The sequence below is a fragment of the Cyprinus carpio genome, chromosome A7, assembly GCF_018340385.1.
Source record: "Cyprinus carpio isolate SPL01 chromosome A7, ASM1834038v1, whole genome shotgun sequence".
In the NCBI taxonomy this organism is placed as follows: domain Eukaryota; kingdom Metazoa; phylum Chordata; class Actinopteri; order Cypriniformes; family Cyprinidae; genus Cyprinus; species Cyprinus carpio.
In genome coordinates this window covers 10,419,529-10,434,147 of record NC_056578.1, presented here as the reverse complement: position 1 = coordinate 10,434,147, position 14,619 = coordinate 10,419,529, and the positions used below count along the sequence as shown (strand labels likewise).

General features: G+C 34.3%; 1 protein-coding gene across 2 annotated transcripts in view; it reads right to left on the bottom strand.

Annotated features, from left to right (window-relative positions):
* Positions 1-14,619, bottom strand: part of LOC109085353 (protein arginine N-methyltransferase 3) — a 45,851-nt gene that overhangs the window by 15,183 nt on the left and 16,049 nt on the right. For both annotated transcript variants that reach the window (XM_042759568.1, XM_042759567.1), the window contains exons 11-13: positions 10,109-10,187; positions 5,443-5,630; positions 2,256-2,342 (exon numbers count right to left, since the gene is read on the bottom strand). In XM_042759568.1, coding sequence (XP_042615502.1) covers positions 2,256-2,342; positions 5,443-5,630; positions 10,109-10,187 — 354 coding nt within the window. The remainder of the gene's footprint in view (positions 1-2,255; positions 2,343-5,442; positions 5,631-10,108; positions 10,188-14,619) is intronic.

Genomic DNA, 14,619 nt, shown 5'->3' with positions numbered 1-14,619 from the left:
AACAAGTGGCACTGCTTACCCCACTTATTACTACTTTGGCCAAAAGTGAGCTTAAAGATACATACTGAATTTATCTAAATGAATCTGACACATTTAAGAGTGAAAATGTATTTTTTCTGGAGGGAGGTGAAAGAGAAAGCAAGAAAGATACTGAGAGAGAGAGAGAGAGAGAGAGGGAGGAGAGACTTTCATCCCTGTGGACAACGTGAGCTGAGGACCAGTGCAACTGTAAGAGCGAGCGTTATTTGTCTTCCGCCAGCCGAGCACGAGAGCGCAGGGTAGCGCTGTTCATTTAATGCAAGGTTAGGCAGCCTGATGTGATGAATGGACTGTCGGCAGGAGAATAAGCCCATGCACTCAATCATGGGGACGACAGCATTTTCCCTTCATTTTTGGGGTGCCTCCATAATTACATGACAAAGCAGTGCAAAATATGGTACTGAATCCCATCTATGACTATAAATTGAATTTTCCTCTTTAAATTCAAGGTTTTTAAAAAAAACTTCAAATTGCTTGTACCTGCCTAATATCTAAAAATAGAAGTTTTTAAACGGGGAGGAAATCAGCATGTTTTTCCATTACTGGAGAGCAGCAGAAAAATGAGATGATGTTTATAAACTCAATTAAATCCAGAGTAAATCAGAGAGGGGAAGGGAGATAATAATACAGTATTGATTAATCTATAAAAGTTATAACAAAGAAGCAGGAACAATAATGCTTGGACAAAACCGGGAGACAAAAGAAAAATTGCATTTGAAATTTCAGTTGCTTTTTTGTTCCGTCTCTCACCAAGTCTCACTCTTTCACTGACAAATACACACACATACTCTCTCTCGCCAGAAAATACACCTGACAAGAATGATGACCTTGCAAACAATAAAGCTAGAAAAAAGGATCATATTGTCTCAAAAGGAACTGTTCACACAAAAATGAATTTACTCACCCTCATGTTGTTCTAAACTTGTATGATGTTACTTTTTAGAGAAGCACAAAAGAAGAAACTCTCAAGAATGTTCATGCTGCTCTGCTTCATTCAACACAGGTTGTTCAAAATCCACGAAAACCAAAAAGCACCACAGAAATAGTCCAAATGACCCTTTTAAAGGCAAAAGGCATTGGTTCTTGCATGTGTCATAAATGACTGCATTGCACCAGCTCAATTAAGCTAAATCGACAAATGTATTCTACAGTGGAGATGAACTTTAGTAACTATTGACACAACACTATTGTACAGCTTCAGAGGAGTTGGAATATATACTACAGTTCAAAGCTTTGGGGTCAGTAAGTTTTTTTTTTGTTTGTTTGTTTGTTTTTTAAAGAATTTCCTTTTGCTCACCAAGCCTGCATTTATTTGATCAAAAATACAGCAAAACAGTTATTGTGAAGCATTACAATTATATTACAATTAATATTATATTAATTACATATAAGCTAATTTGAAAATAACTGTTTTCTATGTTAATATATTTTAAAATATAATTGATCCCAGTGATGCAAAGCTGAATTTTGAGTACCATTACTCCAGTGTTCAGTGTCAAATGATCCTTCAAAAATCAATGTAATATGCTGATATGCTGCTTAAGAAACTTTTCTTATTATTATCAATGTTGAAAACAATTGTGCGGTTTAATATTTTTTAGGAAACTTTAGGTTCTTTAATTATTAAAAATGAACTGCATTTATTTGTAAGATTATCAAGTCTTTACTGTCTCTTTTGAACAGTTTAATGCAAACTTTTGTCATTTTTCAGAAGTCATACAATCTACTTTTATGGAAGCTTTATGTCCTTTCTGGAGCTTGACAAACATGGCCACAATGGTAGCTATTCAGTGGGACAAGAGCTGCATGACTATTTTTCAAAATGTACTTTTTTTTCCCCTTTTTTTTTTTACAGGACTAGAATGACATGAGATTGAGTAAAATATTCCTGCAATGCACTTTAACTCGTTTTGATCTTACACTTGGAGACCTTTGGTTGAACTTATGCCATGGAATAATTAAAGTAAAGTTTTTGCTGTCTGTCGTTACCTTCACCTGTAAGAAAACCTGTCTGTCCATCAAACCAGACTGATGTCTGAGCTCCCTGACCCATGCCAGACAATCAAATGGCCAATCCATCTTCCCACTCCTAATTAATCTTCACACCTGACAACCCTGATTAGCTCTGAAGATTGAAGTGTGTGTAAGACAGGCAATAATCACGGTTTGTTTGTGAGTTTGTTGGTAAATGTGTGTTGGAAGCTGGATCTACTCACTGTACAGAAGGTGCAGGCCGTTATCTTCAGGCTGAAGTCTGCAGTGAACTCTAGCTCAGACACAGTCACAGTGCCACAGTCAATAGTCTAGAGAGGGGTCACAAAAAATATATTTGTCTCATAAAAAATATTACGGTCATGTCATTCCATTTTATATAACAAAGATAACATAAAGTCAGCTTTGTCTTATGTTGTTAATAACTTTTTGTATTATAGTGTTTTAACTTCAAGGCACAATTCACCCAAAAATGAAAATTTGCTGAAAACGTACCCACCCTCAGGCCATCCTAAGATGTAGATGATTTTGTTTCTTCATCAGAAACAATTTGGAGAAATGCAGTATTGCATCACTTGCTCAGCAATGGATCCTTTGCAGTGAATGGGTGCCGTCGGAATGAGAGTCCAAACAGATCACGACTCCAGTCCATCAGTTAACACTGTGCAGTGAAAAGCTCCATGTTTGTAATAAATCCATCAATCTAAAATGTATAATAATAATTCCTCCAGTGAAAATGTCTATCCCCTTTGTCCTCTTACATCAAAATCTACCAACATACTTATTTAGAACTGGTTTGGACTGTTTTTGCTTGTAAACAGTGCTTGATCTGAGCAGATTTCTCTCCTGATTTAGACAATATGACTTTTTCACTGGAGAAAGCAAAAAACATCTTAATGGATTTGTTCCGTACAAACATGGACTGGAGTCGTGTGGATTACTTGTGGATTATGATGATATTTTATCAGCTGTTTTGACTTTCATTCTGACGGCACCCATCCACTGCAAAGGACCCATTGTTGAGCAAGTGATGTAATGCTAAATTTCTCCAAATTTGTTCCAATGAAGAAACAAACTCATTTACGCCTTGGCTGGCCTGAGGGTGAGCAAATTTTTATTTTTGGGAGATGTTTAATGTTTAATGTTTAGACATTATTTTTTTTAAACTTATAAATATATTATTAAATAATGTAATTTAAGATAATTACATATATCTGCATGATAATATGATAAAAAAACTTTAAATATAATAATGCAGTGAATGTGACAAGTTTAAGTGGAAGATGTGTCATTAAACGTTGTAAGAGAATTCCATGCTAGAGTGTGTTAATTTAATAGAACTCGGACCACCATTAAATGCTGTTATTGGGGTGGATCAGTGAGATAATGGAAGATAGATGTGCAATGTTTCTGCACAGACAGGAAAAGATTGATTTGTGCAATGAATTTTCATTTTATGATCAAGGTCAGGGAATACAATGAAATTTAGTTCCCATGGTTAAACATACTATATGGGTATTGGTCAAAAATTGGTCAGTTTTTCTGAAGAAAACAAAAAACAAAAAAAAGGTATACTGGAAATAAATAATAATAAAAAAAAAATACACACTGTTCAATCTAGTCAAAATATGGATCTACTATTTTATCACACTTCCCAATGCTAGTATACAGAAGCTCTCTTTATAAGGGTTCATTTCACAGTATTCAGATTCACTGGTGGCATCTTTCACTTAAATATTTTTTTTAAACAAAACTTAGATAGTGAGATGGATGACACTAAAGCAGGTTTAAGGAAAAACTCCATTAAGCAGCAGCATTAAAAAAAGTGGACCCAAGGCCATGGCGATGGTAAGTAATGAAGTTTACGAAAGAGGACGCTAAACAAGGATTAGAATAATCAATCAGCCATTCTGTCACAGAGGGTCTCTATGAAGCTTTACTTCCTCTCTCACGTCTCTCTCACTCTCTCATGATCTGTCACTCCCTTCTCTTCATCTTCTGCCTTGATCCTACCTTTGTTCTTTCCCCTCCTCCCGCTGTCTCAAAACAAGGACACAACACAGGGAATTGGCTTTCTGTCCAGCCCAGACTCAATTAATTAGGGATCTAATGATTTGTACCAAATCCAATAAGACAGAAGCCATTATATAGTAAAAAAGAGGGGATTAGTAAAAGATTAGTTAAATGTATAAGTATATTTCACCCAAAAATTAATGCACCACAGTATAAATCACCATCCACTTTTGTTGTATGGAAAATAATTTTCTAAAAACTCCCTGTTGTTGTTTTATTGAAATTCATAAAGGTTTGGAATAACATTAAATGATGACAATTTTCATTTTTGGGGTAAACTATCATTTTTAAATCCAGAATTAAGGTCCACTACATTCAAAGGTTTGGGATCTAAGTTTTTTAAAAACGCTTTTGAAATAAGTCTCATATGCTCAACAAGGCTGCATTTATTTGATAAAAAAAATAAAGTAAAAACAGTAATATTGTGAAATATTATTACGATTTCAAAAAGCTGTTTTCTATTTGAATACATTTTAAAATGTAATTTATTCCTGCGATCGCAAAGCTGAATTTTCAGTATCATGACTCCAGTCTTCAGTGTCACATGATGCTTCAGAACTCATTTTAGCATGCTGATTTGGTGCTCAAGAAACATTTAATTATTATCAATGATGAAAAAATTATCCGGCTAATATTTTTATGGAAACTGTGATACATTTTAATTCCAAATTCTTTGATGAATAGAAAGTTCAAAAGAACAGCATTAATTTCAAATAGAAATAAATATCTTTAAAAACACAATTTAATGCATCCTTGTGAATTAAAGCATTACTTTAGTTCCGGTGTCCTCACATGAGGACATGTATGAAATCAACATCCTGTTTCGTAACAGAAAGTCATATTTTGATTTGAAACCACATAACATTTTCCTGAGATGTTGATTTATGACATACAGTTTAAAAATTAGTCAGATTTAAATGATAATTACAAAATATTATTATATTTCCATAAGAGTGTCACTAAATTAATATTTTTGACATTTTTGAAGACCAAGGAGAGGACATTCATGTACGGGACATCCAGGATGTGGCATGTGGCATGTATAGTCTCAGAGAAATTCACTAAAATATAAGATCCTCATATGAGGATGCAGGGTCTCAGGGGGTTAAAATTAATATAAACATTTACATGTTCATTTACCACGGTTTTATCCAATTCAACTTGAGGAACATCACAAACACATAAGACAGTATGTTTTACCTGAAGACACACTATTAAATCTTGATAGATGACACACTTCATTGATCCCCAAGGGAACATTCAGACTTAACTAATCATTTCGCTGATAATTCCCTTCAGACTTTTCCAGAAAGACCCCAATACAGTTTCTCCCCTTACCTTAATCACTGCAGGCTCTGAAATGACCGTCTCAGGCTTCAACACCTCCACGACCGCCTCTGGTATCACAGCCTTCTTCATACACCTCATCTCGAAGCCATACACATCGTCCCAGAATGCAATGCGGTCACTGTGTTTCTGAGTGTCCCCCACTGCCGCCAGGCTGATATTGCAGCGATCTGGATAGACTGAGAAGAAAGATGATACATGAAAGTGAGTAAAAGACAAACTGCGGGGCTAACATTTGATATATGTACAGTCAAACGAAGCCCTCATGAGTCAATACATCACATGACAAGAACATTTTTCATTTAACAGACACTTTCATATCCAAAGTGACTCACAGTACATATTTTACCACAGCCATCCTGAATTGAGCTCCTAAATCGCACCTTCTGGGGTTTGAACCCACAACCTTTGGCTCACCGGTCCACAACTTCAACCACTAAGCCATGTCACATCCATTAAAAGATTTATGTGCAGCTTTTCAGATCTCTGGTGCAGTGGTTGGCTCATATGATCTAGACATATCTGGGCCATTCTGCTCCCAGGGATGCTGGTTCGAGTCCATTAAACTCTAAATGACTCCAATTAAATGTCCTAGATTTGTAAACTTTGACTGCATATTAACTTGTTGTCATTAAATATACCAGCTTTGAATGTTTGAACAAACTCACTGGCACGAATCAAAGACGGCAAAAGGAGGAAAAGCATCCAAAACTATTTGGAAACAGCAGTTTGAATGCACCACAATTATGACAAGGCATAAGGAAGATTAATGCACTAATCAAAACACGTATAATTTAACTGTAAATGTGTTCAAAATACACAGATGAAAAGCCAACCAAACCAAAGACCATTTCAAGTAAAGCCGAAGCAGAACAACATGACTAAAAACTAAAAATATGTCTAGTTCTTACAAAAATTGTGGGTTTATATAATTGATAGCTAAAGCATAACAGACGGCTGGTCACTGTGTGGGCGTATGAGACCTCATCTTTTACACAAATGTGCTATAATGAGCACATCTATCATGAAATGGTAAACCACTGTCTCTTTCAGCAATGTTTCAGTCGTTTCCAGCACTTGTAAATGTCCCTGTGTGATAATGTTAATGGTTACCAGCCACATGCTTCTGGCAAAAAAAATCTAAATTCAGCTGATGGTCATAATCGTAAAAACTCTGCATTCATCAGTTCTTAATGTCTGTAACGTTTGGCAATCAGACACAAACTCAAAGCTGCTGAGCTGATGTTCAGATCAGACCGTACCATTAACTCTGTTCTAGACAAGCTCCAAGAGAGAGAAATCCATGTTGGACTATATTTCACCAACTTTGTCTGACCTTTAATCAAGGGTTAAGGGTGCACATTCACTCTCACGGACCATAATAAAAATCTCGTCTCCCATGTGACAGGATCGTGACTGGTGAGTTATAACCTCCAGCCTGTTCCTTAAAGCCTTCGCTGTGACCCTATGAGTGTCCCATAGGGTGAAAAACCACACACGCACACACTTGGAGTGGATTTGTCACCTCATTTTCTCTGATTAGTAGAGCTATGAGTGATTGTCTTGGGAGATGCAGGTGAGCGCTGATTGGGTGCTACTCAGGACCATCCCGCACCTGAGCAGGGAGTGGAGGCTAGAGAGAGAGAAAGAGAGAGAGAGAAGAGGGACGAGGGGGAGGCAGTGTCCCAAGATTCATAGCTTTGACATCTGCGTCCTTCTCGACTCGGTGCTCATGGCCCGTTTGTCAAGCACCCCCCTCCAGCTCCTCTTGAGGGCAGCCGTGAAGAGGGTAGTGGGAACAGGGGGTGGAAAAAAAGCATCCAGTGATGAGAGAGCGAAAGCGCGGTCCACGTTTCGGGATGAAGAGAAAGGTTAATAATATGAGGTATAAAGGAGAGATGAAAGGAGAGAGAGAGGGAGAAACGAGGTTATAGTGGCAGGGGTAAGTAATGTTGATCTGACACAGTGCAGAGCTGCCACATGATTATATCAATCTGCTTCACACCAGTTATACATGGCTTCAGGCTTTCCGACTGAGCTGAAAAATAGAAACGTGCTGCCTCACTGGGCCATTCAGCCTGTGCCTCTCCTGTTTTTGGCTTTCCTAGCATACATATGGATTTTAAATATTCACCATTTCTTTTTCTGGAAAAATGTTGATGACTTATCCTACATACAACATATTTTTGACCAATAAAATACCCACTAGAATGACAATATCCCTCCCCCTAATACCAAATGCATCTATTAAGTATAAATAGTTCATGGCTCTGACGTAAATAAAGCCAATTGGCTATTTATTTATTTTTTCTTAAATTTCCTACTTAAATTGGAAATATGCTAACACAGGAACGCAAAGTGGTTTCACAAGCAATTTCTTGTAATGGCAGCTGACCTTTTTTTATTATTAAATAACTGATAATATTTTTTAAATACTTTGAAAATACTTGAAATAGTTTAAATACTTTAAATGATCTTTATAAATACTTAAAGAATATTTGAAAATAAAAATATATTGTTTTAATATTATCTATCTATCCATCTATCTATCTATCTATCTATCTATCTATCTATCTATCTATGTGTCTAGTAGAGTGAATAGACTTTAAGTAGTTTAAATACTTTAAAGGATCTTTAAAACACTTAAATTACTATCAAGTTACACTATAAAAATATTTCTTAATTCAAAGTTTTGTTATTAATGAAAAAAATATTTACATAAAAATACCTTATTACCTTAATTATATAGAAATAATCTTTTGATAAAAAGGAAAACTACCCAATGATACAATACAGTGAGATCAATGTGGTCACAATACACAAATTAATGACTACTATATGCCACTTTTGAATAAATGTGTCAAAATCATTTTTTCCCAAAGTTTTTCCTGTTTCTTTAAAGAAATTAATACTTTTATTCAGCAAGGATGCATTAAATTGATCAAAAGCGACAGTAAAGCCATGTATACTATTACAAAAGATTTATATTTCAAATAAATAATATTGTTTTGAAAAAAAAAATTTATCATGGTTTCCACAAAAACATCAATGTTGAAAAGAGTTCTGCTGCATAACAATAAAACTAAATGTTTCTTAAGCAGCAAATCAGCATATTAGAATGATTTCCGAAGGATTATGTGACACTGGACTAAATTCATTAAAACAGAAAACAGCTATTTTAAATTGTAACAATAATCACTTTTACTGTATTTTGATCAAATAAAAACATCTATCTATCTAAATACATACTAGTTATTAATTATTTAGAGCTCCTTGAAAAGTACAAAAAGAACCATTAATAGAATAAAAAAGAGACTGGAGTCATTAAGCGGAATCATAATCATAACTAGAACCGTTAAATTCCCAACCCTACCTATCCTCAATCCCATGATGCCATAAAGATCAGGAGAGTGTAACATCTCCTGTGTCAGGATCCTTGGCTTGAAGATATAATTCATCCAGTCAGCATGTGCACAGTGCTGCGTACCATGAACCTCCTCAGCATCTGTTCACTTAAAACTCCACGGTGGACAAGAAAATGACACAGAGCCACAAGACACTTGCAGAATGTTTAACATCCACTTGAACACTGTCCACGACCTTTGGCGCACTTTAGTTTCCCAAACAATGAAAGAAAAATATGTTTGTTTTCTGGTATCTAGAAGGTGAGTGCCCAAGGACTGTTTAGTTATTCAGCAGTTGGTTTAATTTATGTTTTATTGACGCAAATCAATATGTAGTAAAAGGCAAAGCAGCATGCAGGGTGTGAGATAAGAGAGAGCACCTGGAAAACATGCAGAGCATTATGCTGTAAACTACGCAAGTGTAAAAGGTGATTCTACAAAACTGCCGTGGAAACAATGATCGTGGTGGCATGACTTCTACAAATATAAAAGTCTAAACTGCACTGTATTATAATGAGTTGAATTTATATATATAAATCAATAATGTTTCAAACCGAATGCCATATCTAGAAAAAAAGTGCATTTATGAACCATGGAGTTACAAAAACAGATTATTTTTTCTAACACACAAAAAATATGTTGCAAAAATACTATTTATTACATGCCTGACAATCTAAACTAAAAAGAAAATTCTTGAACTTCCTGCTTAAAAAAGTAAAGCATATAGAAAACATGTATTGATATACAGTACATTCATGGTTTGTTTGATGCCACCTTTTTGAAAACAATGTAAAATATACATACATAAAATACAGATTATATAGAAATAATCTTTAATGTGTGTGTGTGTGTGTGTTTATTTTTTTAAAGGCACTTTAACACGCCTCCACGTTTTCAATGGTCATGGTCAGGATAAAGAGGGAGGCAAAACAATGATCAACATCACACCTTTTTAATAATAACATCTCCTAAAAATGTCCCTGCAAGGGAAACAAACACACAAGCTTACTCATCTTTCATCATTTTGGACAGCCCTGATTCAGTCTGTATGGAATCCTCCTATTAAAATAAATGAATTCTGTTTGATAGACCTTGGAAATAAAACCTGGGATGGGAGGGATGGACTCACTGTGTCCCATCAGTAAAAAAAAACAAAAAAAAAAACAATTGGTAGATCTGGCCAAGGAGCTCTCAGATACCCCTAATCTCATAACGAGAAGGTTAAAAAGCAGAAACAAGCACACATGACTCACCCAAACCATCGTCTGCGAGGTACCGATCCCTAGCGTATAGCACAGAATCCAGCATCGACTCAAACAGCAGGAAGTAGCCCTAGAAAATGACAAAATGGGGGGAAAACTGTTTAATGTGTAAAGACACACATTCAGAATGCCAGAAATCACATTCAGGTTCATGTAATATTGTGGCATTGAAACACATTTTAGAGCATTTTCAAACTTAATGCTACAGACTTGAATCATACCTACAGTCATCAAATCATGCAGTTTGTTGAGATTTGGATGGATAATCAAAATTTTAATAAAATTGTGTGTGTGTGTGTGTGTGTGTGTGTGTGTGTATACATACAGTATATATGTATATATAATTCAAAGAAATTCATGTAACCTTAAAAACGTAATTTATTTTTTATTTGTTGAGCCATCATTCAAAGTTTGTCTTGATGAAGCTTACTTTTCAAGCTATTGAAATAGGGTTACGTGATTTTTTATTTTTTTTAATTACAGTTAATTTTAAATTGCAAAATGTAAATTTAAAAATAAATTGCTTGAATTCAAACTGCAATCCTAAATCCTGTTTTGCTACTTTAATTCAAATTCATTATAAAATCTGGGGGAAAAATACAATCTCTATTTAATTCTGAATGGTGTTCAGTGGGTTAAAACTGTGTGGTTTTTTTTTTTTTTTTTTTTTTTTTTTTTTTACTAAAAATGAAATTACAAATTGGGTAGAAACTAGCTTTTTTGAATACTTAGTGCAAAAGTTACGTGGAAGTCTAAAACTGAATAAGAACAATAAGATCTTTATCATCAAAGTGTGCATGTGCCTGTCTTGCATAATGTGTCTATTAGTGTATAAACAACAGCACATACGTGCATAAAACATTTTCCTTTAGACATTTAGTTCTGGCATATTGAAAAAAATATATATAAAAAAAATAAGGTAAGTTACAACCATATAATAATATTTAGATATTTAACAAAGGTTCCAATTAATTTCTGCACTAATTGTAATTATAAAGGCATTTGCTGATTTACAAATGTTTTCCTGTCATGAAGTTGTAAAAGGTCATATAGGCACTTCTGTGCTCATAGGCTGAGGTCAACTGGACCAGCACCCTCAAAAGCCATGCTGTGACTCGTACTGGATCTCTCTGGGTCGTTTTTAAACAGACTTAGCATTAGAGTGATGGCTAAGCTTCTCCATGGTGTAATTTAGAACCCAATTTCACAGGTGGCTGCCTCCACTGCAGTGAGAGAGAGAGAGAGAGAGACAGAGAGAGAGAAGGGGGGATGTTGTGTACATATATACACACTACCATACAAAATACTGACGTCAGCAAGTTTTTTTTTTTTTTTTTTTTTTATAAATAAGAAATTAATTTTATTCAGCAAGGATGCATTAAATTCTCAAAAATGACAGTAAGGTCCTTTGAACTATCCATTTATAAAATAATTCTAAAAATAAAAAAGTATAAAAATCTGCATCACAGGAATAAATTATTTTTTCATATAATCAAATAATATTTTATAATCAAATAACAATATTCTGTTTTGATCAAATAAATGCAGCCTTGATGAGCTTTAGAGACTTAATAAAAATACTTTTTAAATAAACTATCTATCTATCTGTCTGTCTATCTATCTGTCAAGCTACTAGAATAAGTAGCAGTAACTACATTAAAGCTGCTTAAGGAAAAATATTTTTAAATATCTGTAATTATTTTAATAAATATAATCTATAATAAGAAACAAATGTTTTTGGCACAAAAAGAGTTTTTTATTTATATAAATATCTCAATTACAGTGACCGTATAAAACTTATTAAAAAAAAAAAATAGAATAAATAAAAATTTTTATACTGGCAGTAAATGTTGCTGAGAACGCAATGTGACATTAAAAACACCACTGTAGCATTTTAACGTGCTACACCACTACTCATTAAATAAAACTTGACAAGCTACATTGTTTTGAAAGAAGTTGAGATTCTACTAAAATATTGAAAAAAGTAGTGAAAAGAATCTCTGCCTTTAGTAGCACCCCAACACTGGTGTGTAATGTGGTAATCTTAAAATAAAGATATTTTTTATTTTCTCCCACCAAGCATTTGATCATTTATTAGTAGCGAAAGAATTAATCTGCAATTGCTAGCCTCTTTCATGGTGCGTGGAAACATTATTTCCCCTTATTGTTTCCTGAAATATAGTCTAAACACTGGTTTCTGAAATACTTGTTTTTGTTTTTTTGTTTTTTATAAATTCTTCCGTAAGCTGACATCCCACAACTTCTAGTCCATGCAAAATGTAAGTATTCACAGGCACATTATCTGTGCATAACTAGGTAAAATCCCAAAGAGATCCAATAAAACACTGGTGGTAAAGAGAGTCAGTGCCACATCAATGGCTGAATGTGGCCAAAATGCAGATCGATTCATTAAGCCATGTGGAGCTGGGGCAGAATTACATGAATGCAACTAATGAAATGCTAATGAAAATTGGACAGCAGCATTCATGCACATTAAACAAATTACCCCATAAACACACACATACAAGAACACTACTTTTTTTCCATTTAGATCTGGAGCAGAGAATTCCTTATATGTAATATAATTACAGTTCACATAACAAAAGATTAAATGTGAAGATGACTTGTGCTAAAAAAAAAAGTGCTTCTCAAAAAAAAAAAAAAAAAAAAAAAAACCATTGAAACAGGTCAGTGAAGTCAAGATTCTGTTTTAGATCATTTGACTGTAATTTGTTTCTTGTGAACATCATAGATTAGTGTTAGTCTGGCCCAGAGTGACCATCTCTGCTCTGTAAACACGTGGCATCAGCAGTTTTCAATCTCTGCCAACGTCATGAGCTTTCAGTGAACAGTCCTCTCAATTACAACACAACAATATCAATCCAACTCCCAGGGGCTGTGTAATCTAGTTCTCACTCACTCATTCCTATAAATCCAAAGCCAGAAACACTAAACACATGGTTCAAACTACATGGTATAATGTATGCAATGTCTGAATACTCACCTAATTACTTCACAATGCAATATATAGTAAATAAATACTAACGTCGTAATAATTTCCCTGCTATGTTTACCATTTTCTCCACTGAGACAGACTCAGAGAAACATAACCATATCACACAAAAAAATATACATTTGATTAAGATATATATATATAATAAAATATAAATATATATATATATATATATATATATATAGATATATATATATATATATATATATATATATATATATATATATATATATATATATATACATATATACATATATATCAACCTTCAATATTGTTGTTGTGCTGCCTTGATATTTTTGTGGAAACTTTCTTTCATCAATTCAGGATTCTTTCATCAATAGAAAGTTCAAAAGAACATTTTTTTATTAGAAATAATTACTTCTTTAGAATGAACCTGATAAGGACATTTTCTCATTAAAAGCACTGTCCCTTAAAGATCATGTCAGAGTAAGGACAGCATAGCTGTGCACATTCAGCTGAAAATAATCAGTTTATCATCACTGCTTCCTAATATTGCTCGTTTATCAGTTATCATGTATAACATGATAATAATAATCAGCCTGAATTCCAATATTGGAGCATCCCTAATATGCAAAATGTGCAATCTCGTTGATGATTATTGAAAAATGAAATCAGCTCGGTGCAGCTTGAAGAGCACAGACAGCACAAGATGAATAAAACCAACAGTCTGTGCTTAATTAAAAAGTTTCTACTTCTCCATCTAATGAAAAAAATTAAAGGCAAACAAAAAGATGCGTTGTGTACAGGCAACACTTAAAAGACATTAAGATAAATGACCATAACATACACTAAACGCTATTGTTAAAAAAAGCATAGTTTGTGGAATATTTTTTTTTTCCACTTTCACTTTCATAAATCAAAACATTAGAGGCAAAACTGTTTGCTCGGTGTGGATCAAGTGTGTGAAAGAGCCTGATTAACATATGAATACAGACGAGTAGTAAATGTTCCATATTTTACAGGCGTATTCAAATGAGGCAAGCCCCATGTTTCCACGATTAATTTTAGAGGGACAAAGGACTCTTGAGAGCTTCATTGTTGATCGGTGACAGATCCAGGTAAGCACTGTGGGAAACACAATTTAAATGTGTGTAACATAGAAGAAAAGGGAAACTATGATGGAGTCAAAATCTGAGGACATCAGGAAACGAAGAATCCTATTGCTCAAAGAGCGGGATTTCTTTGCAATTTACCTCAACAAAACATTCATTTCTCTGTAGTTAATACATATTGTTCAAACAGCAAGCATGTCTGGGTACTTCAGAGTATGTGTATGTATGTTTGTGTGTGTGTGTGTGTGTGTGTGTGTGTGTGGCATGCAGCTGTAGGCTGTGGACGGAGTGAATGATTGCAGCTGTCCTCTTCTGCGACAAGTAAGACTGCTATCAAGAGATAATAAGGCCCAAGATGGGATCTGCCATTAATTCAACTTGACCATCACCACACACAGCAGCTCATTGTTTCCCAA